The 27,974-nt window shown below is 42.8% G+C and overlaps 1 protein-coding gene across 1 annotated transcript; it reads right to left on the bottom strand.

The window, feature by feature from the left end:
* Positions 1–21,698: 21,698 nt before the first annotated feature.
* On the bottom strand, positions 21,699–26,925 carry TRIL (TLR4 interactor with leucine rich repeats). The gene has a single exon (XM_075922147.2). It carries the CDS (start codon positions 26,520–26,522, stop codon positions 24,210–24,212), a length of 2,313 nt encoding a protein of 770 aa, XP_075778262.2. The 5' UTR covers positions 26,523–26,925; the 3' UTR covers positions 21,699–24,209.
* Positions 26,926–27,974: the final 1,049 nt, after the last annotated feature.

Below are 27,974 nucleotides of genomic sequence, written 5' to 3'. Positions count from 1 at the left end.
CAACTTTTTCCTAGGCAGGGCGGTCTGGTTTTGAACACATGCTAATATCATCATATAGGGGGAATTCACAAATTTACATATGTTTCTGCAAAATCATTTTATCATGATAGATGAGTTTTGACCAGTGAGTCGTTAGTTTTCAAAGGATACCTCAATAAGGCATATTCTGTGCAAAAATATTTATAGCGGTGTGCGAATACAGGGGTGGCTTTGGTCACACCCACACTCAATCACTATATATAAAAGATCAATTCTCTCTGGTTGAAAAACACTCAAGTTATTGTTCATCCTCAGTTTTCCTTGTAGTGTTTCCAACATAATCATGTTGAAGCTTTAAACAAATCTATTTTCTTACCAAAATGTGTTGCCAATAATTCACATGCATTTGGGTATCAGTTTGTTTGTGAAGGTTTACTCAAAAGTGTTGACATGCCTGCAATGAAGAAGTAACGACCATCTGTTCTTTAAAAACCAAACAAACAAAAATACCAATATACCCATTGTGTAGGATTTGAAGCAAGATAGAATTTATGTGAATGAGAGGATTGCTGTAGGGATGTGGCTGGGTCAGGACTGAATAGTTTTGGGGATGAGAGGAGGGAAAGACTGAGCAAATACTTAAGAGGGTAATGGTAACAGTTGGAATAAGAAAAGAGAATTTGGAAAAAAGGGTGAGATCTATGGCTTTTTCCAACCCCCAGCCATGGGTGGTTGTGAGAAAATTGAACAACATGTGTGAGGTGTGGGGGGGAAGGACAATTACAAGATTTAAATCCTAATGATTTGTTTGCATTAGTTACATTTTCCAAATCTGTTTTTTATTGGCTAGAAACTTACTTTTAAAACCCAAAATGACAGCAGAGATTCTCCTTTGTATTTGTTGACCCTGTATAGAAGAGACCCAAAAGGCTAACTGCCTGGCAATATTCTCCAACAGAGGACCGTGGTAGATGCTTCATCACTCTTGACATCATACCTACTTGGACCGATGTGTGGCATTAGACCTCATAGAAACTAAAAAAGAAAAGTGGGGGTTTTAAACAAATCATTTGCTAAATGCCTCTACTGGCAAAATAGTATGGGGGAATTTTGCAAGTAGTTCTAAAGGTGAAGAAATTGTCCAGCAGCTGTGGCAGTGCCAGGGGAAGCAGAGCCCCTGGGCTATTATACCCACTAACCATGAAATTCTGTTCCATTCTTGCAGAGGTTAACTTTAAACCTCATAGCTATCACAATACCAGCACTTTGAGCATCAGGTCACTATTTTAAGCTTTGATGCTTATGACACACAAGCCTTCCAAATAATTATAAAAAAAGGAATGAATGTAAAAGCTTTGTTGCTGCTGCACAGAGGCTTCAAGAGATCCTGAAAAAAAACAAAAACATCTTCACTACCATCACTCAAAATATCATTTTGGTTGTATTGTTTATGTGATCATAATAAATATATTGGAGAACATCTACTTCCTGAGATTTGGATTAAATGGCTTCATAAAACTTCAAGGAAAACTTTTTTATAAGATGAAATAAAAAAGTACCTCAAAATTCCCAAGAATTTATCACATTAAGCCTCTTTTTAGAAAGTGTTCAAGGGAAAATGCCTCTAGATACCTCATGTTGGCTCAATGGTGTTTCTCCCCTCTTTCCCCCCATCTGTGTTTCCTAATGCATGGAAAACTCAAATTAAATTAAAAATATTACAAACACAATTAACTGAAAAGTGGTCACTAAAAAACAAATGGGTTAACACCCTGCTGAAATGCCATATATCTTTCAGAAATGCATATGTTAGCTCCCAAATGACAGCCAAAAGGGCATGGATAAGTTTAAATATGTAAGACAAATTACATCACAGAGACATTAAATATTAGAGATGGAAAAATTCTATTAGATCATTTAGTCCCCACCTAGCTGGTGCAGGATGTTCCCTTCAGTGTTTTCTCCAGTGCTTTGTTCAATCATGTTTTAAATGACTCAAGAGAGAGACTTTACATCATTAGTCTTGAATGTTTTACATTTAGAATACACTGTAATGAAGGTGTTGCTGAATAGACTTAATTGATTCCTTTTGTATGTTAAGAACACAAGATTATACCAAATTCAAAGCATGCTTACAATGTAATATATGCTTATTGTTTTTTCCCTTTTCCATTTCTCTCACCTTACAAAATAAACAGACTAGTCAGTTTTATTTCCAATCTGTTTCACTTTCGAGTTCTCATGAACTAGTACAATCCTGCAACAATTGCAGAGGATTTTTAGTTATTTATTTCTATTGAAATTTTCAAAATGGTACATGAAAATATTTCAGTTTTTCGTAGGTTCTTTTTATTTTTAAAACATAAATCTGAGTCCCGATGTGAGTACATATTGTCCCTTTAAAACAGGAAGTGAGATAAACATGGTCCTTCTGTCCTGAGTCTTAGGTATCCCTGACATTAAAAAAAGGGAGTGATAGTATCAGGTTGCAAGGTTCACAGTAACAGGACACCCAAAATGAAACTCTCCATACAAAATAAAATATAAAGAGTATATATCAGTCAATGAAAGTTAATTGCTACAGTGCATGAATACTTACTATTTTCTTTCTGATTCTCAGGTTGGTTCAAGGAGTTTTTTCCCCATTTTTTCAAAAATAACTCCTAACAAATATGACATGTATAAGTTTTTTTCCCCTCAAGTCAACCTTCGTGCTACAATCTGGGAAAATTTATGGTGGAAAGGTTGCATTCACTGATGGAAATGGGAGTGATTTAACCTGAGTGGAATTTGCAAATATCCATCAATATTCCTAATTTGTAGATGAATGAATATGAAAATGTCACATTTTGCATGAACACTTATAAAGACAAAACTAATGGCTTGACATATCTCTATACAGAAGCCATTCATTTGGCTCTAGAGTGAATGCCACTAAATATCTTTCTCTACACTGCTTTTGCTCATTTCAGCAATGAAGAAGCATTTAGCAGCTGAGAGCCTAGACTATTTCTGCTACAATATTATTAGTGATATTTCTCATCTGTTCCTTACTACCAAAGATAACATCACATTATATACTAAGCAAATAAAAACCAAGATTGTAATAAAAAGGAGCTAAAACTTTTTTCAACACATGCAATAATTCCAGAAGCCACACGGTGGCACTGGCTTTCTTTAGGTGAAGTCCAACCAACCAGTAAAGGACGTTCTTCCATAGCCATGTTGAGGCGAAATGGCAGAATATGTCAACACTATACGCTTATTTCAAAATAACCCCCAAAATAACTATTTCAAACTAGCATGTCCACACTACAAATCCCCATTGAAATAGCACAGATTTATATCGAAATAGTGTGTCCACACTGATTGGAGCCTGAATCACATCTAAAGCCCCCTGGAAGCACTCAGGGCAGGGCATCAGGACAGCAGTCCTATCCTGTAGCTGATTCCTGAGGCTATCGAGCTTAAAGGGACTCTCACGGGGTCAGGAAGATGGCATGGGAGGTGTTGCACGCACCCCATTCACAGCTGGCCCAGCTGTGAAGAAAAATGAGAAGGGCAGTTATTCCTTCATGCTGCCTGAGGCTATGTCTACACTGGCATGATTTTGTGCAAATACTTTTAAAGCAAGAGTTTTTCTTTTAAAAGTATTTGCGCAAGAGAGCGTCTATACTGGCATATGCCTTTGCACAAGAGATGTGCTTTTGCGCAAAAGCATCCGTGCCAGTGTAGACGCTCTCTTGTGCAAGAAAGCTCCGATGGCCACTTTAGCCATCGGGTGTTCTTGCGCAAGAAATTCATGTTGCCTGTCTACACTGGCCTCTTGCGCAAGAGGGCTTTTTCCTGATCAGGAACATCATAGTTCTTGTGCAAGCAGCACTGATTTCTTACATTAGAATGCCAGTGTTCTTGTACAAGAACTCCCCGACAGTGTAGACAGGTGGCAAGTTTTTGCGCAAAAGCAGTTGCTTTTGTGCAAAATCTTGCCAATGTAGACACAGCCTGAGTGTGGGCATGACCCATATGATGTGTATGGCACTGCTGTGTGTTTTCATAACCCCAGCCTCCTTAGTGGTGGCTTGTCATAGGAAGGTGTCCACCATGGGGTCAGGAGAAAGGCAGGCCTGTGCAGGAATCTTGTGAGGAGCAACGGGTTCCTATGTGACATCTATCAGGTCTGATCTAGACCAGCGGTTCCCAACCTTTTCCAGATGGGAACCCATTCTGACAATTCAGGAAGACTCGGTGACCCAAGGCAATTCAAAAACGGGGGGAGGAGAAGGGGCAGAGCCACCAGGGAAGACACTTGGCGACCCTTTTGAAATGTAATGGCAACCCATATTTGGGTCCCGACCCATAGGTTGGGAAACTCTGATCTAGGTGGTGCTTGGTTCTGCCATGAGCGAGGGGACTAGACTCTCAAGGTCCCTTCCAGTCTATGATTCTATAGCCTCATGGGACCGGGTGCTCCAGACTGGTGCTCTATATGCACCCACGTGCATAGGCTGTTATGCTAGCTCCAGGCCAAGGACAAGCGAGGAGTACACAACCCCTTGCAGCTCACCACCTCCCCCCACGTGTGTATAGGGAAATAGATGGAACTCACAATGAAAGTACCTTCCTCGTAGAATGAGGGGGTTATTATTTTACTATAGCAAGCCTGGGTTTTTTTAAATAATTTTCATAGACTTGCCCTGCGTTTGCTCACAATGAAAGGCTAGGGACCACTGTATCAATCTTCATATGCTCCACCAGAGGCCAGTGTTGTAGTGGTAACATCATACATAGAAAAATATTATGTACAGCTTATTGAAGTTTTCTGGGACCATAATTTACTAGATAGTCACAGCTCATTTAAAGAGCTGTGGTACAAGTTGAACCGCTTTAATGCTGCACTCTCTGGTCTGGCAACATCCATGGTCTGGCATGATTTTAGTTCACCAGATGTCCACTTATCATGGGTATAACCAAATTCACTGTGCTTCTATAAACTTTGTTTACAGGATTCTGTGCTATTATTTAGCTCTAATTTATGCCTAAATGCCATCTAAGGGCAAGTCTACACTTGGAAATTATTTCAATATAACTTATTTTGAAATTATAACTCCCAGAATAACTATTTTTAAATACTGTGTCCACATTATAAGGAAACCTCGAAGTTAGTCCAAGGCAGGCTCCCTTAACGTGGATATGCAACCTCGACTTAGAGCCCCAGGAAGCACTGGGGAGTAATTACTTTGAATGACTCTGTGTAGTAGTTATTTCAAAATAGCAACAGTGGAGCGTCCACACTACCACTATTTTGAAACAAGTGTTATTCCTCGTGGAAAGCAGGAGTTATTTCAAAATAGCCAGCCTATTATTTTGGGGAAAAAAATGGGCTTGGTAATATGGATGCTCTGCTTGTTATTTCAAAATAAGGGGAGTTATTTCAAAATAACTCCCTATTGAAGACCAGGGTTCAGAGCCCAGTAAGCAGTGGAAGTGTTGATAATGCTGTTAGAGAATATTGAATGCCCATGGTCCGGCAAATTCTCTGGTTAGGCACCGGCAGGTCCTGAGGCTGCTGGATTAGAGAGGTTTAACTGTACTGTATATTGCACACACACACTCTTGCTACTCACAGATCTGCTACGATAATACAAATGTCCATTTAGTCCGAAAAGGGGCCAAAAATGGCACTGCAGGAGTTCTATCTTTATTGACTAAATGGTTTCTATTGAGGTAGGCGGGAAGTCAGCCCGCAAGCAAGAAAAAAAAGGACTATTTTTCTAATGCCAGCTCTGCAGACTCACACTAGGATCTAGTAATAAAGCTAGATCTCATGCATCAGCGCCACACAGAGAATAGGTAAAACAAACTATGCTTCCTTCAGTCACACTTTTGCCATCTAGGTCTTATACTTGTGCAACCTCAGCGAAGGTAACATGGTTGCACAAGTGTAACTAAGGGCACACTGTAGCTTGCAGAATCCCCATTACTGATTATATGAGAACCAGAAAGAACCTAGCTTCAGACAGAGCACAGACTGAGTCTTTCAGGGCTATCAGGCATCTGGGTAGACTGTGTTTACTTGTTAGCTGAGCAAACATGCTACTGAACCATTTAAACAATAGATATGGAACTTGTCTATGTGTTGCCTTCTGAAACAAACATATTAACAGATTTCTAGGCCAGAAGGGACCATTGTGTTAATCTAGTCTGATCTTCTGTATAACATAGAACTTTCCCAGAAATAATTCCTAGATCTTTTAGAAACACATACAGCCTTGATTTAAAAGTTGTAAGGCTAAGAGGGTCATGTGACTGGTGACTCCATTGTCCCATTTCATCGGTTGTCTCTATCAACAACAGAAATTGTATCCCTGTTATAATATTACAGCACAATCCTGATATGTGCGGGGTACTGTTAATATCTATGGAGGTGGATGGGTATTAAGAGCACCCTGCATGTTGCATGATCAATTAAACTGATCTCAAGAGAATGCATAGTCCTTTTACAAAACACTGCTTTAATGTGTTTGTAAGCTTTCTAAGCTTGTGAGGTCTTCAGACACCTGCAGGTTTTGGCTATACTACAAGTTGCATCTGCCCTGTATGAAACCTGCGATTAATGTTCGAGCAGACAGAAGCAGAGAAGTAGCGATAATCTTCATATACCTACGTGCTTTGGGAACTAGTTCCTTAAAAGCCACGGCTTGACCTCTTGCTTCTCTCAGCAGCTTGGACAGCTTGGGAGATTCTTCTTGTCAGTAACAGTGCTTGAAATATTTAGGGCCAGCAACAGACTCTCTCTGTTCTCTTCAGTTACTACCTAAAGCTAGCATTGGTGGAGTTCCAGGACATGGTTTAAGATACATTTGTGTGATTTGGCTTCTGTTGGTTTTGTTCCCTGACAAAAAGGACATCAGTAGGTCTATAATTTATGTTGCCTTCTCTAGGTATCTTTAGTTAATTAGTACTGTTAAATTTTATAGCAATGAGACAACTCCCTTGACCCATCTTTCATGTGTACAAAGAGTCCTATACACAGTAGAAATAGCATATTACCAAGAGGCAGGCTTTGGGAGTGCACAGTTATGCATTCCCCTTTATACACAGAAACAGCTCCATAGGGGGCTCTTTCAAGTCAGTACCAATGGATCCTCCCTGTATGGACTCAACATCCATTGATCCTTGGAGAGTAAGTCCACGAGAGCTAAAGGGACTTCTCCAACCTTCATGATGAAGTACCAGCTCCAGGGTAGATTCTCTGCCTGGAACAGAAGATTCCTTCTGTGCCTATCCTTCTGCCCCCACGATGATGACACCCAGCGCTCTGTCTGGGCACTTGGAAAAAGACTGCTTTTTAAGTGCCCAATCAGCATAGTAACACAAGCTCCATGGGTCATTACAACAAACAGTCAATGTTTTGGCATACATTCCAGTTCTAAAGTATATAATCTCTTCATTCAATGTGGCCTTGGTAACGCAGTTAAACTCAGTAAGAATGCTGAACTTCCTGCATGGCATCCGAGTGTTGTCAGACAAAGACTCAAATGGGGAAATATAAATAAATGCTTTTTAAAAAAAGTTAATTAGAGATGTTGGCTATTTTATCACTTCAGATCTCTTTACAACAAGCACATTTTCTCTAAAAAGATATTTACTCTGCTTTGATTCAGAACCACATAATCTGCTCCAGCACATCAATTCCCACTATTCTAAAATAAAATCTTACAATGGAGGACTTAAAATAAAACGGAGCAGCACTTCTCCCTCTGACAGATGATCCTCTGAAGTGGAAAAGAAGATGTGTAAGCTTATGCTAGTCAACTTTTAAGTTCCAATGAAATCCAGCTGGTTGGGATCCATGAGCACTTGCAATTTTATTGCTCACACTATGTACACTTCTAATCCTTATATTTTTGTTTTCTTTAATTGCTGGGACCTGAGATCATAAACGCCTTAGTGTTTCCAAACTGAAGTCTAGCTCTTGGTAATTTGTTCTAATCAACTGTAGTAAGAAATCTCTGCTCCATAACCTTGAATGCTTTTTTATTCCCCTGACAATAGAAAATACTCCTTGTGAAAAATAAGCATCTGGTTTGAATTGAACATCAAATTGCAGTTACTTTAAGTGCCAACTATTAAGTTACCTCAAATGTTTTATGTTTTAACATGATTTTTCAAGACAGCTACATTTTTACCTTAGCACAAATGTACATGTAAAATAACTTTAGAATGTTAATTCCCAAAAGGACACTTTTTTCTACCTACACAGTATAATGTGGTCACTTTTTCCAGGTCTCCACTTACAAAAAATTATTATTCACAAAGATTTATTAACATAACTAAATACACACTAAGTTGCTCACAGAAAAAAAACAGTCATCTAAACTCACACAGGCCCTAATTCTGAAACATGAAAAGGACTGCTGTGTTTATGTGGAATCTATTGACTTAAGTCTGCAGGTTACAAATAGTAGCTTTAGGGCCTAGATTTTGATGATAAAGGTAAATGATAAAACTCAAAATCAAGGCTTTCCTTTAACATAAGCACCTTCCCCAAATCATTCCCTAGTGAGGACTTCCAGGAAAGCTATGGCACAATTCTCATTATGTTGTCAACTTTTGAAATTATATCAATATTTGGTGTTTTTCAAACATTAAAAAGCCAAATAAAGAGAACCAAAGCACTTTTCTTTGTCGTCTCTGCTGGTTCCGGATCGCATAGTTTCAGTTCAAAATAAGGCATGGTTGACTGGTCAGTTCATAGCTCTGGTGCTCAGAGCTCTGCAGTTCTACTATAGGAAGTTTCTTGGGAATACAAATAAGTACTGTCTCTTTTTTTCTTCCTCTCCTCTATTTTTCCCCCGTCTCTTCCCTCCGCCCTCCATTTATTCTTGGATCGGGACTTCGAACACTCCTGTCATCTGAAGAAGAAGTGGGTTGTGCCCACGAAAGCTCATGCTACCATCTACATGTTCTATTAATCTTTAAGGTGCTACTAGACTATTTGTTGTTGTTTAAGTTATTCCCAGAAATTGAATGTAATTAAAAAAAAATACTGTAGGGAAGAAGCAGTAGTTAATATAGAGTAAGTCATCCAATTAAGGAACAACAACAACAAAAAAAGTCACATTTTGAGGGCCAATGATAACACTGAGTATCGAATCACGAATACCTCAATATAGCAACCAATCTGTGAGCAATGCACAGACTGAAATTTGGCACAATCATTTAAATGTTAAGTCTGTTCATGGACAGTTCAAAACAGACAAAAAGGGCAGAATTTATAAATATATTCCTTGTTGAAAGTTGCCAGGCCAGCTATAACAATCACCCAGATTGGAATTAAACTAAGACAGTAAAGCACATGGCACCCCTATTCTTGTGCAAAATATGATGAGATCCTTAAGGCACGCAAGTGATGGTGCCTTTTGTTTTCTTCATCTCAGCCAAAAGATAGAATTGCTAGCAGCACTAACACTGAGGTTTTAATTCAGAGGAAGAAACACCACCCTCTGAACCCTGACAGCAACATAATATTTTCCTTGGAGGTCTTGCCTCTCAGTTATCAGTCTTGACTCTATTTAAATTTTACATTTTGAATGACCAAAATTGAAATGCAAATCTGATCATCATTAACCTTTATTGCACAACTTCCTTCCTAATAACATGCAAAGACACTTCAGCATATTTTAGATATGAGTACATTGGGTTGGCAGAAAACATAGCTAAAACTACTTTAAATATTTTAAAAGTGCTTTGAAAAAATGGCATCATGGCACTTGGATCTTCAAGAAAAACTGGATGAGAATTTTAGACCAAAATTACAGCAACGGTAATGCAGCGGTTTTAAAATTGAATTATGTACTGAGAAAATGCTCAGTGGATTGTTACATCCTGGAGAGATCTCCTTGATCTTTTCCTCATCTGGTCTTTGGCACACCAAAGGAAAAAGAATGACCCAAAAGACTCCATCCCAGGCTGTCAAAGAAGTTCAAGGCATTTTGGGAGAGGACATGGGAAGTTTTGTGACTGCTGTGCAAATACTCAGACTGTGACGTGCTTAACAAAGTTCATGGATTTACCTCACTATAGCTCAACAAAGCAGAAAATACATTCCCAGATAACCATTCAAATGTCAAAGCTATTTTTGAACAAGCAGAAACCTTTTTTTCGTGCTCACTTTCTGTGATCATTCAACTACTTGTCTAACATAAATATACTCCAAATAAAAAACAAAAATACACCCCCACTCTCATTTTTCAACTCAAATGCTTCATTATTCACTGAATGCAGCACTGATATATTTGTCTACATGGAAACAACATCGCTGCATGAAAAAATCCCAGGTGTACAGCCACACCAGTGGCTAAAAGTCCCAGTGTACACAATCAAACCCTAAGTCACTTTCCAGTTTTAACACAGGGAGATAAGCGGATAGAAAAGATGGAAGAGAGAGTAACAATGGGAAGAGAAGAGAGGGAACCAGAAGAGAAAGGAAACGGGGAGTAAAACCAAAAGACAACAGAGGAAAAATGGGGCTGATGTCATTTCTTTGGGAAATAAAATGACCCTAGAACTATATAGGAATGTTCAGGGAAATCTCTCAGGCTATCATCTGTCACCCATAGCTCAAAGTAGGAAGCTCCAGGCCTAAAGGCAGCAGCTGTCTCACTTGTCTCTAACTGCACAAGCAGTGATAACACTAAACCTCTCTGCTGCAGTTACTCTGCTGCACTGGCAGAAGAGACATCAGGGAAAGGAGAGGCAGAATGCTTCACCCTCTCCTGGATAAAGTTTGTAGTGATTTCCACCACTTTCTAGGCTTCTGTACCTTTTTCCATGTTTCTTGGGTGAGAAGTTAGGATAATAAATTCTTATCCTTTCAACATATTCTCCCTCTCACTTCCTCACATCCTAGTATCTCAATTCCAGAAGAAAGGGCAACTTCTCTCAGAGCTGCTGCCCATGTTTGCTAAAGGTTCTCTTTGGACACTCAGTCCGCATCATGACTATGCCCTGGGGAGGCATGCATCTTACTCACTGATATAGGTTTCCTGTGGGTTTGTGTAGCTTCTAAATAATCAACTCTTTAAAATTACTTTAAAGTGGTTTGGATGGTGAGGCATATTTTATAGCTTTTTATGGCTTACTGCATTGCCAACAATAATAGCTCTAAAAACCAGGTTCTCACCTGTCAGTGACCGAAGGGATGCCCTAGGGATCAGTCCCTAAATCACCATGAGTGCTCATATGTCAAGGGCAGAGAAAAGGAAGAAGTTGTGTAATGGCTGTATCCATGCTACAGTTGTACCAGAGCTCACAACAATCTGGGCACTTCCATAAACTGGCCTTGTGCATTTTTACCACTATAATGGAAATCTGTTGAGCAGGTGAGCCTGTGATACAGAGGGGAAAGAAAAAGCTACAGAGTCACCCACTATGCTGCTGGCAACTCAACCCACAGCAGCTGGGGTAGAGGGAGAGGAAGATGAGAGAGACATTCAGCAGCAGCCTGGAAGAAAGGAGGAACAATCCAGCTGGCCAGGACAGCCCAATGCTCACCTCTGTCTTAAAAACCCAATCACAGGATTACAGCACTTCACCATTGCCACAAACACTCTTTTCACAAAGTCTTTGCCTGGCTCTGCAGTTTCTCCTCCAGGCCTTCCCCTCAGCCTTCCTACCCATGGCTAGAACACTTCTCTTGCCTGGTATTTCTTGGAGCTGCAATTCTACCTATGGCTTATTGCCCAGCCACATCCGAGCCTTCCTCTTATCATTCCTACCCACCACCTACAACACTTCACCTCTGCTGTGTTTGGTCTTTCTTGGCACTATAGTTCCATCTGTGGCTTACTCCCAGCCATGTGCCAGCAAGCTATCTTTTCCTCAGAGATCCTTTGATGCCCTGACCTCTTCTAGCAACTGCTTTGCCAGGATTCAGCTAGCTCTCTCAGCCCAGCCTTTCAACATCACTATTGCCTGGGCTCTAGCTTTGTGGGCCTGTTGCTATCCTCAAGAGGATGGTATGAGGGTACGTCTGCACCAGGGCTACTCAAATTTGGAAACCCCTAGGGCCACAATGATACTCACGGCACATGCCGAGGGCCTCAACTTAAGTGTGGTTGCATATACATGCAAATGTATATGGAAATATATGCAGATAGCTTCTTTCACACTGCCGGGCATGAATACAAAGATTAAGTCAAGACTACACAACATGCAGGCCCCATTTAAGTCAGTTCTGCTGATATTAATAAAATGCAATATTTACCCAATTTCCACCCATATGACAGCACTTTTAATGAGCAATGACAGTCCAGGAATTTAACTACTAAAACACATTAACAGACAACCATTATATTTACTACTTTTTTGTTTTGGCTCCCACCTGTGGGCCATGTGGAGCCCCACGTAAACCCAAACTGCACCATGGACTGCAAACAAACTGGCAGCAGGCTTCATGTGGCCCATGAGCCGTATGTTGAGTAGTCCTGGCCTACACAGCACGCTTATTTTGAAAGCTAATTCGAAATAGCACATCCACATTACAGGATGTTATGCTTAAACGAAGCACACGAGATCTTTTATAGGGGGAACAGGCAGTACGCTGCATTTATTGAGAATACAACAGTTGCATATGCTTTTCAATCACACACACAGACACACACACACACACTTCTCCCAGATGATATAGTTACCAGTCCAGAGTCTGTGTCAATCTAGTGGCCAGCTAGATCAAGCACAGGGGGGAGTAGGGCCTTGTCGGTCGATCGATCCGATACTCCTCTCAAGATAGTGGCAGATAAACCCATGTTCCATAGCAAAGCACCCTGCTTTTTATAATCCGTTTCTCTTGTTGAAATCCATGGATTCCGCTCGGTCAGCTTGTGACCAGAACATTATCTTTTTTATGTGAGTGTTCCCAAAACATCTCTCCCAAGGCTCATCCTGTAATCAATCTTCTTTTCAGGGTGCTTTTTCCGCTTTAAGGTCGTCAATCTGCCAATTATCCAATCTTCTTGTGAGTAGGGGGTATACATCGATGGTTATAGATGGCTCCTCTGCGTCAGGTTGTCTCGTCCTCTGGCCTTGCCCATGCTCACTCACCCCCCTTCTTCGGCCATCTGGTTCTAAGCCATATAACTTTGCATCTTATTTCGACACATTCACACTCCTTACACAAGAAATTTCTGAGGTTACAGATCTACATGGCAAAGCAAAAGAGGCATTGTAAATCAAGCAATTAAGGCTTGGCCTTCAACATTAGCAGAATTCCTCTAATCTTATTAACACAGCCACAATACCCAGAACTGTTTTTCTACTTTAGGACATTTACTAAACTTCAGAACAAAGAAAATAGACCTTCAACTGAAAGGAATTAATTTGTAAAATGTTAAATGTATGTTAATATATATGCCTTATATTGCTATATTACTACTATATTACTATACCTAAGATAAGAAATAAAAAAGGAATAAAACTTTCAATCCTAACAAGGGAAGCCTCAAAATTAGTCCGAGGTATGCTCCCCTGATGTGGGCACACTATCCATTTAGATTCTAGAGCCCCAAGAAGCACTGGGGAGTTATTACTTTCAATGGTCCTGTGGAGGAGCTATTTCGAAATAGCGGCAATGGAGTGTCCACACTACCGCTATTTTGAAATAGCTATTTCGAAAGAGGCATTATTCGTTGTGCAATGAGACTTACAAATTTCAAAATAAGCCATCTGTTATTCTGAATTTATTTCAAAACAACAGAATTGCTGTGTAGACGCTCACATTGTTATTTTGAAATCATGGCCATTATTTCGAAATAACGCTGCTGCGTAGACGCACCCTGAGATCATAAACTCTCTTCGTCCTGCCTTCCCCTAGCAGACTTGGTTGCCAGAGGTGCCGTGAAAAACAAAAGCATATTTTTCTCATGCTCCACATTTTGTTTAATACAGTAGGGAGCACTGCTGTGATTGTCACTCCTATAAACCCAGGTCCAAACACAACAGAACACAGATTCATGGCCTTCACTAGAAGGCCCCTCAGCGTGGGAGCAGTGTGGGCTACAAATACTAGCAATAGTGCCAAGCCTACAAAAGGCAGCTGTGAAAAGGAAAGCCACAAAATTTACCCAACACTCTGTAGCCAACATACTAAATTTATGAAATAATAAGCCTGTACATATACAAGTTAACAATTGCTATGGACACAAATGCAAAAATATTTTCACACAAGATATTTTGTCCTTCAGCAGTAGTGCACAAATTTAATATGAAAATAGACAAAAATAAGTGTTTCCCTTGAATTGCTTACCGGTCATTTGTTTTCCTTCTCACCCTCTTTTTCATTACCTGGCAGGCTGCTTTTTGCTATGAGAATCTAGACAAAGATGCTATTAAGAGACAAACAAACTAAGAGAAATACCTGGGGGATTTCCACACAGTTAGCTCTCCCTGTGATTGCAGGATTTTTCTAAATTAAATTACACTGAACCATTATGTTTCTGCTAGACCTGTTGCTCTACTTTACTATTTCCAACAGCCTAATGAAGGAAGTGCAAGTACCAAATGTTTTTAATTTGTTTCATCCAATACAAAACAATCACCTCAAGTGTCCTTTTGCTAGTATCTCTAGCTCTGAGATAATACAACGGGCAGCAACTCAAAAGCAGCATGCATGTTGCTACATTACTGAAATGTTAGTTCACATGGATGCAAGCAGATGTTTCCTTTTGGTAGACTTGTTTTCCATGTGATAATCCAAGATATATACTAGACCTAGCTGAATCAGAGATTAATATGTTCCAGAGACTAATTAATTTCACAGTGTGTCACAAATAATGAAAGCATATCCTCTCAGTTACAGGAAAGAAACCAATCACTGGCCTGTTTATATGTACTCATTTTTTAAAGTTGACTATCGTTCCCCACTAACACACAGTACTTACTTTGAAAATAAAGCATGAAGTTATAAAGACTTAGTCTGGATATAATTCCAATTAAATTAGCAAAGTTGGTTTGCTTTGGAAGTCAATAGTGCTACCCCAGGGATGAATTTGGCTAAATGTTATGTTAATTATGTTGATTAATTAAATTACTAAAAGTAACAATTTAATTTGGCATATAAACAGTTACATCATGCTTTTGTTTGTTCCACTCTTCCAGTCTAATTTGAGAATATAAACAGTCTGAAATACACTACAGCTGACTGTTTTCCAAGAGTCTTTTACTCATTAAAAATTACTTAAAATTACATATTAATAGGTGGGCAATAAAGTCTTCTTTGAGTAGTTTGGGAATTCCCTTCCTGAGGAAAATACATGCAATTAAAATATTTGCATTTTGGAAGCACATCTTTATGAATCAAAGACAAAGTCATCTATGGAAGAGATGTTAGCACTGTCCGGAGAAGATCCCCTCTGTTCTTGTCTTCAATTCACATACTGAGTTTACTTTTAGTGGTTAACAGAGAAGGATATAACTTGTGTGTTTTGGCATGAAAGTAAAATTGGATATTGTAATTCTTGCCCCACAAAGGTCATTTTTAAGGCTGTGACAGTATTTTCCTAAAGAAGAGCATAATAATCCAACTGTATGGGTATAAGTTCTTAAAACCTGAGTGTGGTAGAAAAAGCATCAGGTCTTGGTAGGGAATATGCTCTGGATCAAAAATTGGATTAGCATGCAGAGGAATATGGGGTAATTCCAGCTCTGCATAAAGGAGCAGGATGTTACAAGGAGGAGAAATGGAGCTCTGTAGGAAGAGGAATGCAGCTCTACAGGGGACCAGGAAGGGAAACAAGCTTGTGTTGAATGTGAGGGTAGACATTAGGTCTTTGTGACAGGATGTAATGGATCTGGAGCAGCTCTGTAATAATTTATGAAAAATGTACATTGGCCTGGTTATTGGGATGTTTATTGTACAACTATATTAGCTTAGCTCCATAGGGGCTGATTGGAAAACAGGCAGGAAGGAAAAGAATGGCTAAAGATAGATAACTCTCAGTGGACTCTGACTGTTAAAGGGCAGTGTCAGAATGATTAGCTTTAGCGCTGATTATTTTGTCTCCATCTCCGGACAATCTGTAAAACTGGTTTTGACATGGACAGGAAGAGGCTCACAAATACAAAACAAAGGAACACTGGCAGGATTTAAAGGGACCTCTGTCAAGAGAGTTGCTAGCTGTTTTGGGGAACCGACCAGACAGAGGCCTCCTTGGGGAAGTCTGAATAAGCCTAGGTTACTATCAGGGGATGATAGTTTAGATAAGATGGACATGGGTGTAGACAACTTGTTTTAAAAGCATTTTCCTCTTATGCTTCCCATTAAGAAATAAGCAGTACTTTGGTCTTAAGAAGTCAGTCTGGTCACTATACACAGTAGAGCTGTTCAGATTCCTGTGGCAAGAACCACAGAGGCCCAAATGCAGTTGGACTTGCTGGGCAGGCATGGTTGACACATAGGATACTGTAGCTGAAGACATGGTCTACATGAGGGAGAAGAATGCAACATTCTACCCCAGAAGAAAGGCTTGACACCTGAGGGAGTGCCCTCAGAGACCAGAAAGGTGGGGTGGGCGTTGAGACTAGAGGATGCATTTAGCCCTTCATTCATAACAGAATAATATGCATATCAAAGTGGACAGCTATCCAGATGAAATAACAGTATCTTACCGTCTCATAATTGTTGTTTGTCGTGATGTGCTGCTCATGTCCATTCCAATACCCATCTACATACCCCTCTCAGAGCAGCTGGTAAGAAGGATCAGCAGGGGCACCTTCAGTGCTGGTCTGGACATGGGGGAGCAGCCCCTTTCAGGACTCCTCTTCTTATGAGGCACCAGGAATGGTGAGCAGTGCTGCTCACTGCCCTGTGTGGTGATCCTGGGCACGGACCTTTGTCAGTGCCAAGAGTCTCTGCCAAAGTCCTTCCTCGGTGTTGATTCATATGCCAGTGGTGCCGGTACACTGTGCACCGATTAAGTAGTACTCAGCATTGGCTCTGCTGACCTGAGGTCAGAGTGTAAATGAAGAGCTGCCGCCATAAGAATGATCTTGAGGTGCGGATGTCTCTCTTTCTGCATCCTCGAGTGGAAATCCCTGCAGATCTTGCAGCATTTTTTTCTGATGAGTTTTCCCCAACACTTGAAGCAGGAAATGTCAGGGTCATTTCTGGACATAAATCTGCTGCACCAGATTTAAAGCACAGGGCCTAAGGCATGTCCTGATATAGGGGGAAGGGAAGGGTACTCCCAAATGAAACTTATATCTAACATACTATACCAACTAAACTACTGTTAACGACAACTTATATCACTATTAACAAAAGAGTAGAAAAAACTGCTATGAGAAATGCTTTCCAAAGCAAGAGAAACAAACAAGCATGGGTGTACAGTATAATGGTCGGGGGATGGGGAAACACAGCCTTCCCAAGCTGCCAGGCTGGCCCCACCCACACTGTCCCCAGAATGCCTACTGTAGTATCCTGGGAACAGAGTGTTGCTGCCCCAGTGGCTGCCCTCCTCGTGGTCCGGGACCAGGGTGGATGGGGCCACATACCCCTCACCCTCCCCGTGCTCCAGACACCCATTATCCTGTGGGGGGAGAGGGAGGTGGCTTGGCTCCTGTGGGGGTTGATTCCTCAGCAGAAGGGGCGAGAAGTGTCTGGGAGTAAAAAAAAAAAGCTGGAGGTGTGATTGACAGGAGTGTTTCAAATCACATATTGCTAACAGAAACGAGACACACCATTTTAACATGCTACATCAATAAGGAATACCAAGTCATATAAATCATCTGAGATGCATACATTTCTCAGAGGCATTTACAAACACAAGGCTCAACACCAAATTCATGCAGAATCCAACAGTTATGTCTGTCTCATTACAAACCATCTCTTTGGAATTCGTCATTATTTTCAGATTGCAATCTTTTAAATATGGACAAACCATAAATAAATATAACTGAATGAAATTTGCCCTGTACCGTGTTTTAAGACATTGCCCATGGCTTTCAATGAACCACGAGCTAGTTCAGCCTACCACCATTCCAAAAAGAGATCGTTAGTGCCCTGCAAATCTACAGATATCGCGGATCCTTTCTGCAGATACGGACATCTATTTTGTACCCACGCAGGGCTCTACAGATCTTAGAGTCACTGTGGATAGTTCTTTGAGAAACATCCACTGAATATGCAGCAGCAGTAAAATAAAAAAAATAAAAAAATAGCAGAATGTTTGGAATCATTAAGAAAGGGAGAGCTAATAGAACAGAAAACATCATATTGCCTCTCTATCAATCCCTGGTATGCCCACATCATGAATACTGTGTGCAGATGTCCCATCTCATAAAAAGATACATTGGAAATGGAAAAGGTTCAGAAAAGGGCAACAAAAATTAACAGGGATATGGAATTGCTTCTGTATGAGGAGAATTTAACAAGACTGAGAATTTTCAGCTTGGAAAAGAGGTGACTAAGGGACAATATGATTGAGGTCTATAAAGTCATGATTGGTATAGACAAAGTAGATAAGGAAGTGTTATTTGCTCCTCATAACAAGTACTCAGGGTCACCAAATGTAATTAATAGACAGCAGGTTTAAAACTAACAAAAGGATGCACTTCTTTACACAATACAATGTCAACCTGCGGACCTCCTTGCCAGATGGACAAGACTATACCAGGGTTCAAAAAGAACTAAACAAATTCATGGAGGATAGGTCCATCAATAGCTGTTAGCTAAAATGGGCAGGGATGGTTTCCCTAGCCTCCTTTGCCAGAAACTATGAATGAGTAACAGGGAATGGATCACTTGATGGTTACCATTTCACCAGGCACAGTTGTAGATGTGGGTCCAGTTCCAGGCTGTTAGCTCTTGGTGAAGGTCAACAGAGAAACTCTTACCTGTTAAGTACAGAATATTTTAATCATCATCTGTGATGCAAAAGGGTTCCTGGGCTTTACACTTAAGCACAAAAACTACCAAGCTGTTCTTCCTTATTTAAAAAAAAACTCTCAAATGTTTATATCTTCCAGTTACTCTCTTTCCTTTCCTGTCAGTTATAAAAACAAGTGATAGATCCTGCTTCAGGGAAACAAACCTGCAGGATTTTAACAGGGTCCTATAATTATTATTTTAATTTTTAGTTTCCCGTCCTTACATTTTCACTAATTACATTTATTGCAAATGTGATTGATTTATGTGAAATTCTGTGGGTGTACCTATTGCAAACCACAAGGTAAAGCTGTCTGTATGGATTAACCCTATTAACATGCTGATTCTGACTTTGCACCTGCTGTTTTTAACTTTGGTCTGATTTTGATAATTAAAAATTATGCAATTGCAAATGACAATCTAGAGAGATAAACCTTGGGTTTATTTATTGGGCTTTTAGGGGAATAAGAATGAGATTTATAAAAATCTCTTTATTAAAAGATTCAGAGGGGTAGCTGAGTTAGTGTGTACAGGATAAACTTAAAATATAACAAATAGCATGGTAACACTTTAAAGACTAACAAAACATGTAGATGGTATCATGAGTTTTTGTGGGCATAGCCCACTTCTTCAGATGTGTTACTCTACAATTGGCATTGTGGCATTCTGTGTCTATTGCATCTCAATTTCCATCACACTGACTTCAGTATACAAGTGTTGTTTTCTGCCAGCCCAGCAAACTCAACCCAGTCTCCAAAAAGTCAACCTCAGTAGGGGCGGTTTCATGTAATTGTCATGGACTCTCAGGTCATGCCTACACTTATCTGTATAGTCCTGGGTGGGAGTCGGGGGAATGCCTTTCAGTGTCATAGCCCTTCTCAGGGGTCAACTCTCTCTCAGGGTTAAGCCCCTCCACCTCCTAGGACTGTACCTCTCTGAGCTTTCAGCATGCCTGTCTCTAGCTGGAGTCCCCGAAGTGGCCAACACTCGCTCTGGAGCCCTGAGGCCTCCCCCTCCAGAAAGAATAATGCCATCCTGTTCTCTAGACCCAAGCAACTCTCAAGTCAGCAGAAACAAAAGGGTTTACTGGGCATATGAACACAGCATAAGAACACACCGCTGGTAGGTCTGGCATCCATCAGCACAGCATGTCTAATTCTTTCCTGCATCCAAGGAGCTGCTGCCTGTTCTCCCTTCCCAATCCTCAAACATTCTCCTTCCAGTCAAGTCTCTGATATTCCTCCCCAGTCCTTTGTCAGATCCCTCTCTTCTCTGCCTCTCCTCCATCCTTTGTCTGCCCCCACTCCTGGCTGGAAACATCTGGTCAGGTCACCAGGGTCCTCTCTCTCTCTCTCTCTGCAACCTATTGTCCTCCCACTGCCACAGAACTGGCTGTGCTGTCCAAGATGGTTCTCCTGGTCACCAGTCGCTGAAGTCTCCGTTCTCCTGGTCCCAGTTCCATGCTGGTCCCTGTAATAACAAAACTCCCTCTCTGCACACCTCATTAAACCAGTAACACTCAGGGACAATGATTCCCAGATCCTCTGCATGCAACCACTGGAACCCTCCTTCCCTTACTCTCCACAGTAATATATCTGTTTAACAGGCCAAATCAGATTCTCAATTGAAATCTATTCCTTACAGACAGTGACCTTCATGAAGCACATGCAAAACCTGTTTGTAGCCAATGCCTTTACATAGTAAATAAAGGATCTCACTTGTAGTTGGAGCTTTCTAAACAATACTGATGATTAGGTAAGTAAGAACAACATCAAGCTCACTTTGAGTTTTGAGGTTCTTCTGCAGCGCAAAGTGTAGCACAGGTCAATCAAAATTTATTGTCACTAAAATCGGATACAACTCTGAATATAGATCATGTTGATCAATTCAGTAAAAATTTTTATTTTACATCTTCAGTTTTTAGAGAACTGCAGTGGAGAAAAAAGCACATATAAATGCTATTATTTTACTGGTGAAACAAGAACTATGTAAGAATGTTCCCATAATTCAGTAGTTTAACATTTGTAAGTCCAGGCCCATGGCACAAAACCATTTACTGATCATGAAAGAATGTGTATGGCTCTGAGCGGGAAACAGTTTATCAAAGTTAAGAAACAGACATTTAAAATCATTCCTATCATTTTGCTAATCATCTTGGGTGTTTTACTCATGATGTTCATTATGGCTTTGATGTGAACTGTCAGAATGAAAAATACAAATTTCTATAAGCCCAGAATTTTAGAAGGTATGATCCATTCATTACTATCTCTAGCAATTATTTGAGAGGGACCATTATCAGAATTCAAGAAAATAATAAATAAAACTGAATGTATTCTAGAGTCCAACAGGATCAGCCAGTCTCATAAACGTCTTCAATCACTGTGAAATCAGAAACCATTTCTCCAACAGTAATAAATATTTGTTGTTAACCCTAACATTTCATGAGATATCAATATTAGAGATGACCACTTGTACACTGATCTAATAATACATCATTGAACAGAGGTCCAAGATGGTCTGTACCAACCCAGGAAAACCTCTGACTAATATAATTTTTCCGTACTTTCAACTTTAGCATATATCAAGTGTTTCTTTTCTGATATTAAAGTATTTTGCTTAAGCCAAAATCATCCTAAACCAACCCAACAAAGTATAATGAAAAATATGTTGAGAAAACATGATAAGAATAAAGTAAGACGTAAGAGAGTGCTGCTTTGGGTAATGTAAAACCAGTTATAAACTAAAACCAAACTGGGTATTTATACTGTATCATTTTAAATCAATCTGGAAACAGTTTTCCTTTTACCAAATGGGTTTATTGACACACTGATCATAACCGTGTACAACATGTATGCATCTCCTATTATAAGAATATCCAGTGACAGAGTTAAAATAAGTGTGATATATAGTTTAATGCTACTGAATCTTCATTTAATTTTAGAAATAACAATGGTGTTGTCCATGGATAATCACATGGACCCCATAGATATCTGACAATAAAAGAGTCAAGAGTTTAGACACTTAAGTCAATTTAAGGACTGAATCTTCATTTCTTCAATCCAAATTTAATTCAGTCTTTCATGTTAATGATTTTAAGTGACTATTTTCCTGCATATGGACTGTAAGAATTGGTCCTTAGTGTCCATAAAAAGATATGGCTTCACAAAACTTTAGACTGAGTGTGAAATCAATAGAAAAATTCCTACTGAAGTCAATAAGATCAACATTTCACTTTGAAATCCACTTTGCATATATAATAGATAAGGATTAAGTCAAATTCTCTCAATGCTCCCTCTTCTCAGTATTTGGACCAGAAACATTAACAAATTATCTCCATGGCATGATAGGTTCGTTCCCATTCAGTTGCTGGACTCTCAACAAGAGTATTAATTACTATGGTGTCCTTTGTAAATACTTGTTCATTAAAAGGTAAACAGACACCACTATTTTAGCCAATTTAGGCTACTGAGCCATCAGCTCATCCCCCCCCCCCCCCCCACACCCTCTCCTTCCTCCCCACCCCCCGCTTTCTGGTCATCAGCAACCCAGGTCAAATATGAACCAGTGACAGAGATCTATGACTCCATATTCTATCTCTGAACTCTTGAGCCATTCAGTTCAAGAGTTCATTTGAGGCTCTAGGTAAAATGAATAGGAACAAAAGTAACATCACTGCTCTTGGGAACATATGCAAGTATTTTAGAAGGAGCTCACTATAACTGTAACCACAGTTTGGACCTTTTTTAAATTAGCTCATTTCTAGACCATGCAAAAAGAATGTAACCTACACCACCATGTTTAATAGTGGCAGAAGCACATTTCTGTAAATATTTAGGGAAGTAAATCTCCCAGAAAAATAAGAGCAGCTGACCATAAAATCACTAATACTGCTCAGAAAACAAAAAATGTATTCAAATAAAAGAAATATACTACTGCAAGAGATTAACTCAAGATAAAGATTTAACTTTACCATTAACTCAAGTAGGTGAAGAAAACACTGAAAACAGAGTAACATACAAAAATTAATGATTTCACAGTGAGGTACAAGTACATACAAAACTAATTTTAGTACAGTAAAACTAAGAGAATTTCTTATTAGCATAAATTTGTTTCACATTTCTGAAATATCCTCCACGTATTACTTTTAAAAAAGGAATGCATCTATGCTATCCATTAATCGATAATTCACCTTAGTATCCACTCATATAGCTACAAAGATGTATTATTTGTAAAGGTCAGTGATTCACTGACCAAGCATGTACCTAGACTACTAAAAACACATTAAAATGTAGACGTACCAAGCAGTATTTATTTAAAAACACAATTTTGAAATAACTCCCTGTAAACATGTTATAAAACTTGTTAGTTTTCCTTAGTGGTGTCAGCAATATATTCCTGCAAGACTAGAAATCAGTTGCATTATGGCTTTTATATAAAAAGGTATAAAACACACACACACAAATTGTCTTCATTCCACTTGAGTTAAAACAATCACATCACTCAAACGCTCCATAATGTTCAGATTTGCTGAATTCAGTAACCATGGTGCTGTTCCTAAGTTTTATTCCATCAACAGGCTTTGGAAGAGATTATGGGTTTAGAAAGTCAGCGTTCAATAAACTTCAAACATACTTCTTGTATCATATCAGCAATCTGGGTTATTTGTTTGACCGGTGAAAGGTAAACCTGTACCTTGTTAAACAAAAAACAAACACACACACACAAAAAACACAGTGCAAGATTATCCTGAAAGATACAGTACATAAACTGCTGGCTCTGAAGACAGATTCCCCACCTGCTGCTACATGAATTAGCTCTCATACCCTTCTGCTCTTCTAGACAGCAATTATTTTACTTCCTCAGGTTAGTGATTTTTTTAATCTTCAAGGAATTACTAATATTTTAAAAGATTTCCTTATTATCAACATGCCAGACCAAACCCAGCTCAACCCCTCCTGGTATCTAAAATGTGCCCACAAAGCGAACTCAGCTCCCTCCTACCTGCAGGAAAGAGCATGGATACATAATTCCATTGCTGCAGTCTCAATAGAACAAGCTTGGATCCCCTATGTCGGCTCGACCACATGAAGTGGCAATAAACTGGAAAGCTCTTAAGAGGCTTTTACCCCATCTCAGCCCACTCCCACTCTGCTTAGCAACAACCTTAATTTCCATGCACCCCTAAATACACTGAGGTGGCAGGGGAGGGATGAGGAAAAAGGGTACTACAACTCCCAGCCAGACCTGCTGCACCATGATGCCAGCACAGGGCCAGCTGAGAGCTGTAGTTTCTGTGGCTGTCCCACTAGTCTGCAAATCGTTGTGGCAGCAGGTGATCCTCCCCTCGCCGGGCACTGCCGCTGTCAGCAAAGCGCTCACAGGGAAACTCAATGAGATCGGCCTCACTGAGAGCACAAGCAACAGCACTGCGGGGTGGACGGTGGGACTGGAAGCCAGAGAAGTCAGTGGAGACACCAGTGCCCATAGAGCGGAGTGGCCGGCGGGTGGAGTACATCTGCCGCACGTGCACCGGCGCTGCCTGCCGCCGCCCCTGTACCTTTTTCCGCACCAGGCGGGAGGCCCAGGCCGCCAGGGCCACAAAGAGCAACATCGCATTTACTGCTAGCAACACCAGTGTGAGGAGTTGCTGGTCTGGGCCGCCAGCTGTGCCCCCCTCAGACAGGGTGACCAGCCCCACACAGTGGTCCCGGGGTGCCACTGGACAAACGCGGCCACCCAATATCCCCTCCACACAGACCAGATAAGGGGTATCAGGGTGCAGCTCCTGCAAAGTGGCAGATGGTGCGCTATGTTCTGCCAAGTACACGAAGCGCTGGAACTTGACAGTGGCCCCAAAGCGGTCAAAAAGAAGCCTGAAGCGCACAGGTCCCAGCAGGCGGGGACTGCGGTGGGGCCGAACTCCCCAATGCACAGTCACTGAGCTGGTGCTCACTGCTTCAACTGACAAGTTACACAGAAAGAGTTTATTGAAGTCACAGGGGTCAGACACTAGTGGAGCTCCAGCCAAAGAAGGGGATAGGTGGTGCTTCCCTGCTCGCCGAGGCCATGCAGGGCCAGCCAGAGGAGGGGGTGGTTTGGAGCCGGCCAGCAGATTGGTTAGGGAGGCTGTAGGGGTGGGCTTGGCTCTCCCACTGCCTCGGGCTGGTGCAGGCCCCTCCTGAGTATCCAGAAAATGCATGGTGGAGGCGGAGGGCAGGGAGTCGGGTCCCAATCGAACTGGGCTGTGACTGCTGTTGCCCCTGAACCTCTCAGGGACTGTGATCGGCTGCCACTGTTGCTCCCTGGGCCACTGCCCTATTGCAGGTGGCAGGGAGGGAGACAGGGAAGCCCAGTCATGGCAGGTGGTGCCATCAGGTGGCAGCAGCTGCGCATCCTGAAGGTAATCAAGGTACTTGCCAGCCAGGGCAGGTGGCAAGCGGCACTGCACAAAGACGGTGAGCAGTCGGCCCTGTGAGTGCCGGGTGCCCAGCCAGTGCTTCAGGCCCCACAGGTGGCAGTCACATCTCCAGGCATTGCCATCCAGCTCCAGGCGCTGGAGAGCCAGGCTTGAGGTGAAGAGCTCCCCAGGCAGTGCAGCCAGAGCATTGTCACGCAAACTGAGCTCACGCAGCTTGGGCAGGTGGCCAAAGGCAGCAGGATGCAGAGCAGCCAGCACGTTGCGGCTCAGGTCCAGCACCTCCAGACTGTGCAGCGGCTCCAACAAGGTGGCAGGCAGGTGGCTCAGCAAGTTCCCATCCAGCTGCAGCTCCTTCAGTAGCCCCAGCCCAGCAAAGGCATCTGGCGCCAGCTGAACTAGCCGATTGCTGCTGAGTGAGAGCTTGGCAAGGCCTGGCAAATGCTGAAAGAGGCCCCCACCTAGCTGCTGCAGGTTGTTGCTGGAGAGAAGCAAGGTACTGAGTGAACGCAGTGGCCCAAATGTGTCTGGGTAACGCAGTGAGCTCTGTTGGTTGCTGGACAGGTCGAGGAAGCGCAGCTTGGTGAGGCCAACAAAGGTTCCACGACTCAGCCACCGTATATGGTTGGATTCCAAGTGAAGGTAGAGTAGGTTGGGCAGCCCCGAGAAGGTGGCTTCACCCAGTGATCCCAGCACATTGCCATCCAGCCGCAGCTTGACCAGGCTGCCCAGACCAGTGAAGGTGGTAGAACTCAGGCGGCTGATCTCATTAGCATTCACATAGAGGATGCGCAGCTTGGCCAGCGAGCGCAGGGTGCCGGGTGCCAGTGCCACCAGCCGGTTGTTGCCCAGGTAGAGCTCCTCCAGCAGCACCAGGCGCTCAAAGGCTTTGGGGTGCAGCCAGCGGATGCGGTTGTACTGCAGGTCCAGGCGCTGCAGCACTGCCAGGCGGTGGAAGTCGAAGGCGGAGATGTTGGCGATGAAGTTGCCCCCTAGGCTGTAGGTCAGGATGCCCTGGGGGTCGGCAGCCTTGGGCACCACCCGCAGCCCCCGGTTGGTGCACAAGAGGTGCTGCTGCTGCTGGCAGTCGCAGGGCTCCGGGCACATGGGCTCCACGGCGGGCGGCAGCAACAGGAGGGCGAAGTAGCCACAGAGCACCCAGGGCAGCAGCAGCATCAAGCCGAGCCTGCGAGGCGCCTCCATCCCGGGACGAGCTGCGGCGGGCTGCTTCCCCCGCCGGCTTTGTGTCTCTCCTGCATCCCCCTTCCCCGCGGCTGCTACTCGGCCCCTCCTCCGCTCTGCGGGACAAGGGCTGAGCTCCGCCGGCCGGCAGCGCGCCCTGCCCCGCTGCGGGGGCTACTTGTTGCGCTGGCTGGGCGGTAGCGGCTCGGGATCCGGGGCAGGAGCCGCCGAGGCCCCTCTCGAGCCCTCCTCGCTGGCCCGGGGCTCGCTGCCGCAGGACGGGGCAGAGCTGGGGGGAGCCCCGCGCGGAGTCGTGCCAGGGAGCGGAAATTCGCGCTTCCCACGCCGAGCCCGGGGCACGGGCCGCTCGGGAGGGGCCGGACTTCGCAGGGGGAGGGGCGGGACATGAGGGGGGGGGGGTCGAACAGGGGCTCCTTCTTGGAGCGCCGGGAGCGAGTTACCCCCGCCCCTCCTCCGTGGCCCCGCCCGTCCGGCTCCCAACCGCCGCGCCTCCCCAGCCCCTCCCCCCACGCTTCCAACCGCCTCCCGGCCCGGCCCCAGGCGCGCCGGCCGATAACGCGCTGCGGTTCCAGTCCAAGAGGCGGGAGGCAACTGGCCCCTTCGAGTTGCCTGTAGGAGCCGGCGTGAGGGCGAGACTCGGCGCCCCCCACAGATGCGGCTCCTGTGCCGCAAACGGCCGGGAAGGCACCGGGCCGGGTCCCCCGCAGGAAGGGGGCCGCGGAGCTTTCCCCGGCCCGCAGGTGCCCGCCAAGGCGCGGGAGAGTTGGCAGCCCTGCCAGGCGCCAAGGGCAGCGCCGTAAGACCCGGCCCCTGCCCCCAGGCGCTGACAGGCGGGGGGCAACTTGCCCCTGCAGGGAGCTGGCGGGGAGAAGCAATAAAAAGCCCCCCCCCCCTCCCTTCAATGTACAGCCCAGACCTGTCTGGTTCCCTCATTGTTTTAAAGCACGTGCGGGGAGAGCAGGCAGAGGAATGGGCACTAGCAGGTGGCGGGGGGGAAGATGAGGCGCTGAAGGCACAGACGTAGTAACGGGGGGCAGAGCGTGGGCACATGGTGCTTGAGGGAGATCCAAGCTTGTGAGCTTATATTTTACTTACAGAATTAGAAGCTCTGTTTGGAGGAATAAATAAGTTTGCAAAGTGAATGTAATCCCTTTCCTTTCATACAACTCTGGGGGGTTTTTTCTTTTGTTTTCCTAGCTTGTGGATAATAATTGTATTCAGCTAACACGCTTGATTCCTAACATCCCCAGTGAAGAATTCTATTCCTGCTTTCCAACTTAGCCTTGACCTTACATTGGATATATTGATTTTCCAGTCTTTAATATCCAGCTCAAATAATATGAGAAGTTGACCCCTAAAGACATAAGCCTTTGAAGATTTATTTCCTGGTTGTCAGTTCTAGTACTCTGCCTCTAAAGATTTTTTTTTAATGATGTAGAATCCAATCCATTG

Source organism: Pelodiscus sinensis, chromosome 2 (genome assembly GCF_052426305.1).
Source record: "Pelodiscus sinensis isolate ZL-2025 chromosome 2, ASM5242630v1, whole genome shotgun sequence".
In the NCBI taxonomy this organism is placed as follows: domain Eukaryota; kingdom Metazoa; phylum Chordata; order Testudines; family Trionychidae; genus Pelodiscus; species Pelodiscus sinensis.
This window is presented reverse-complemented; position numbering and strand designations above follow the sequence as displayed.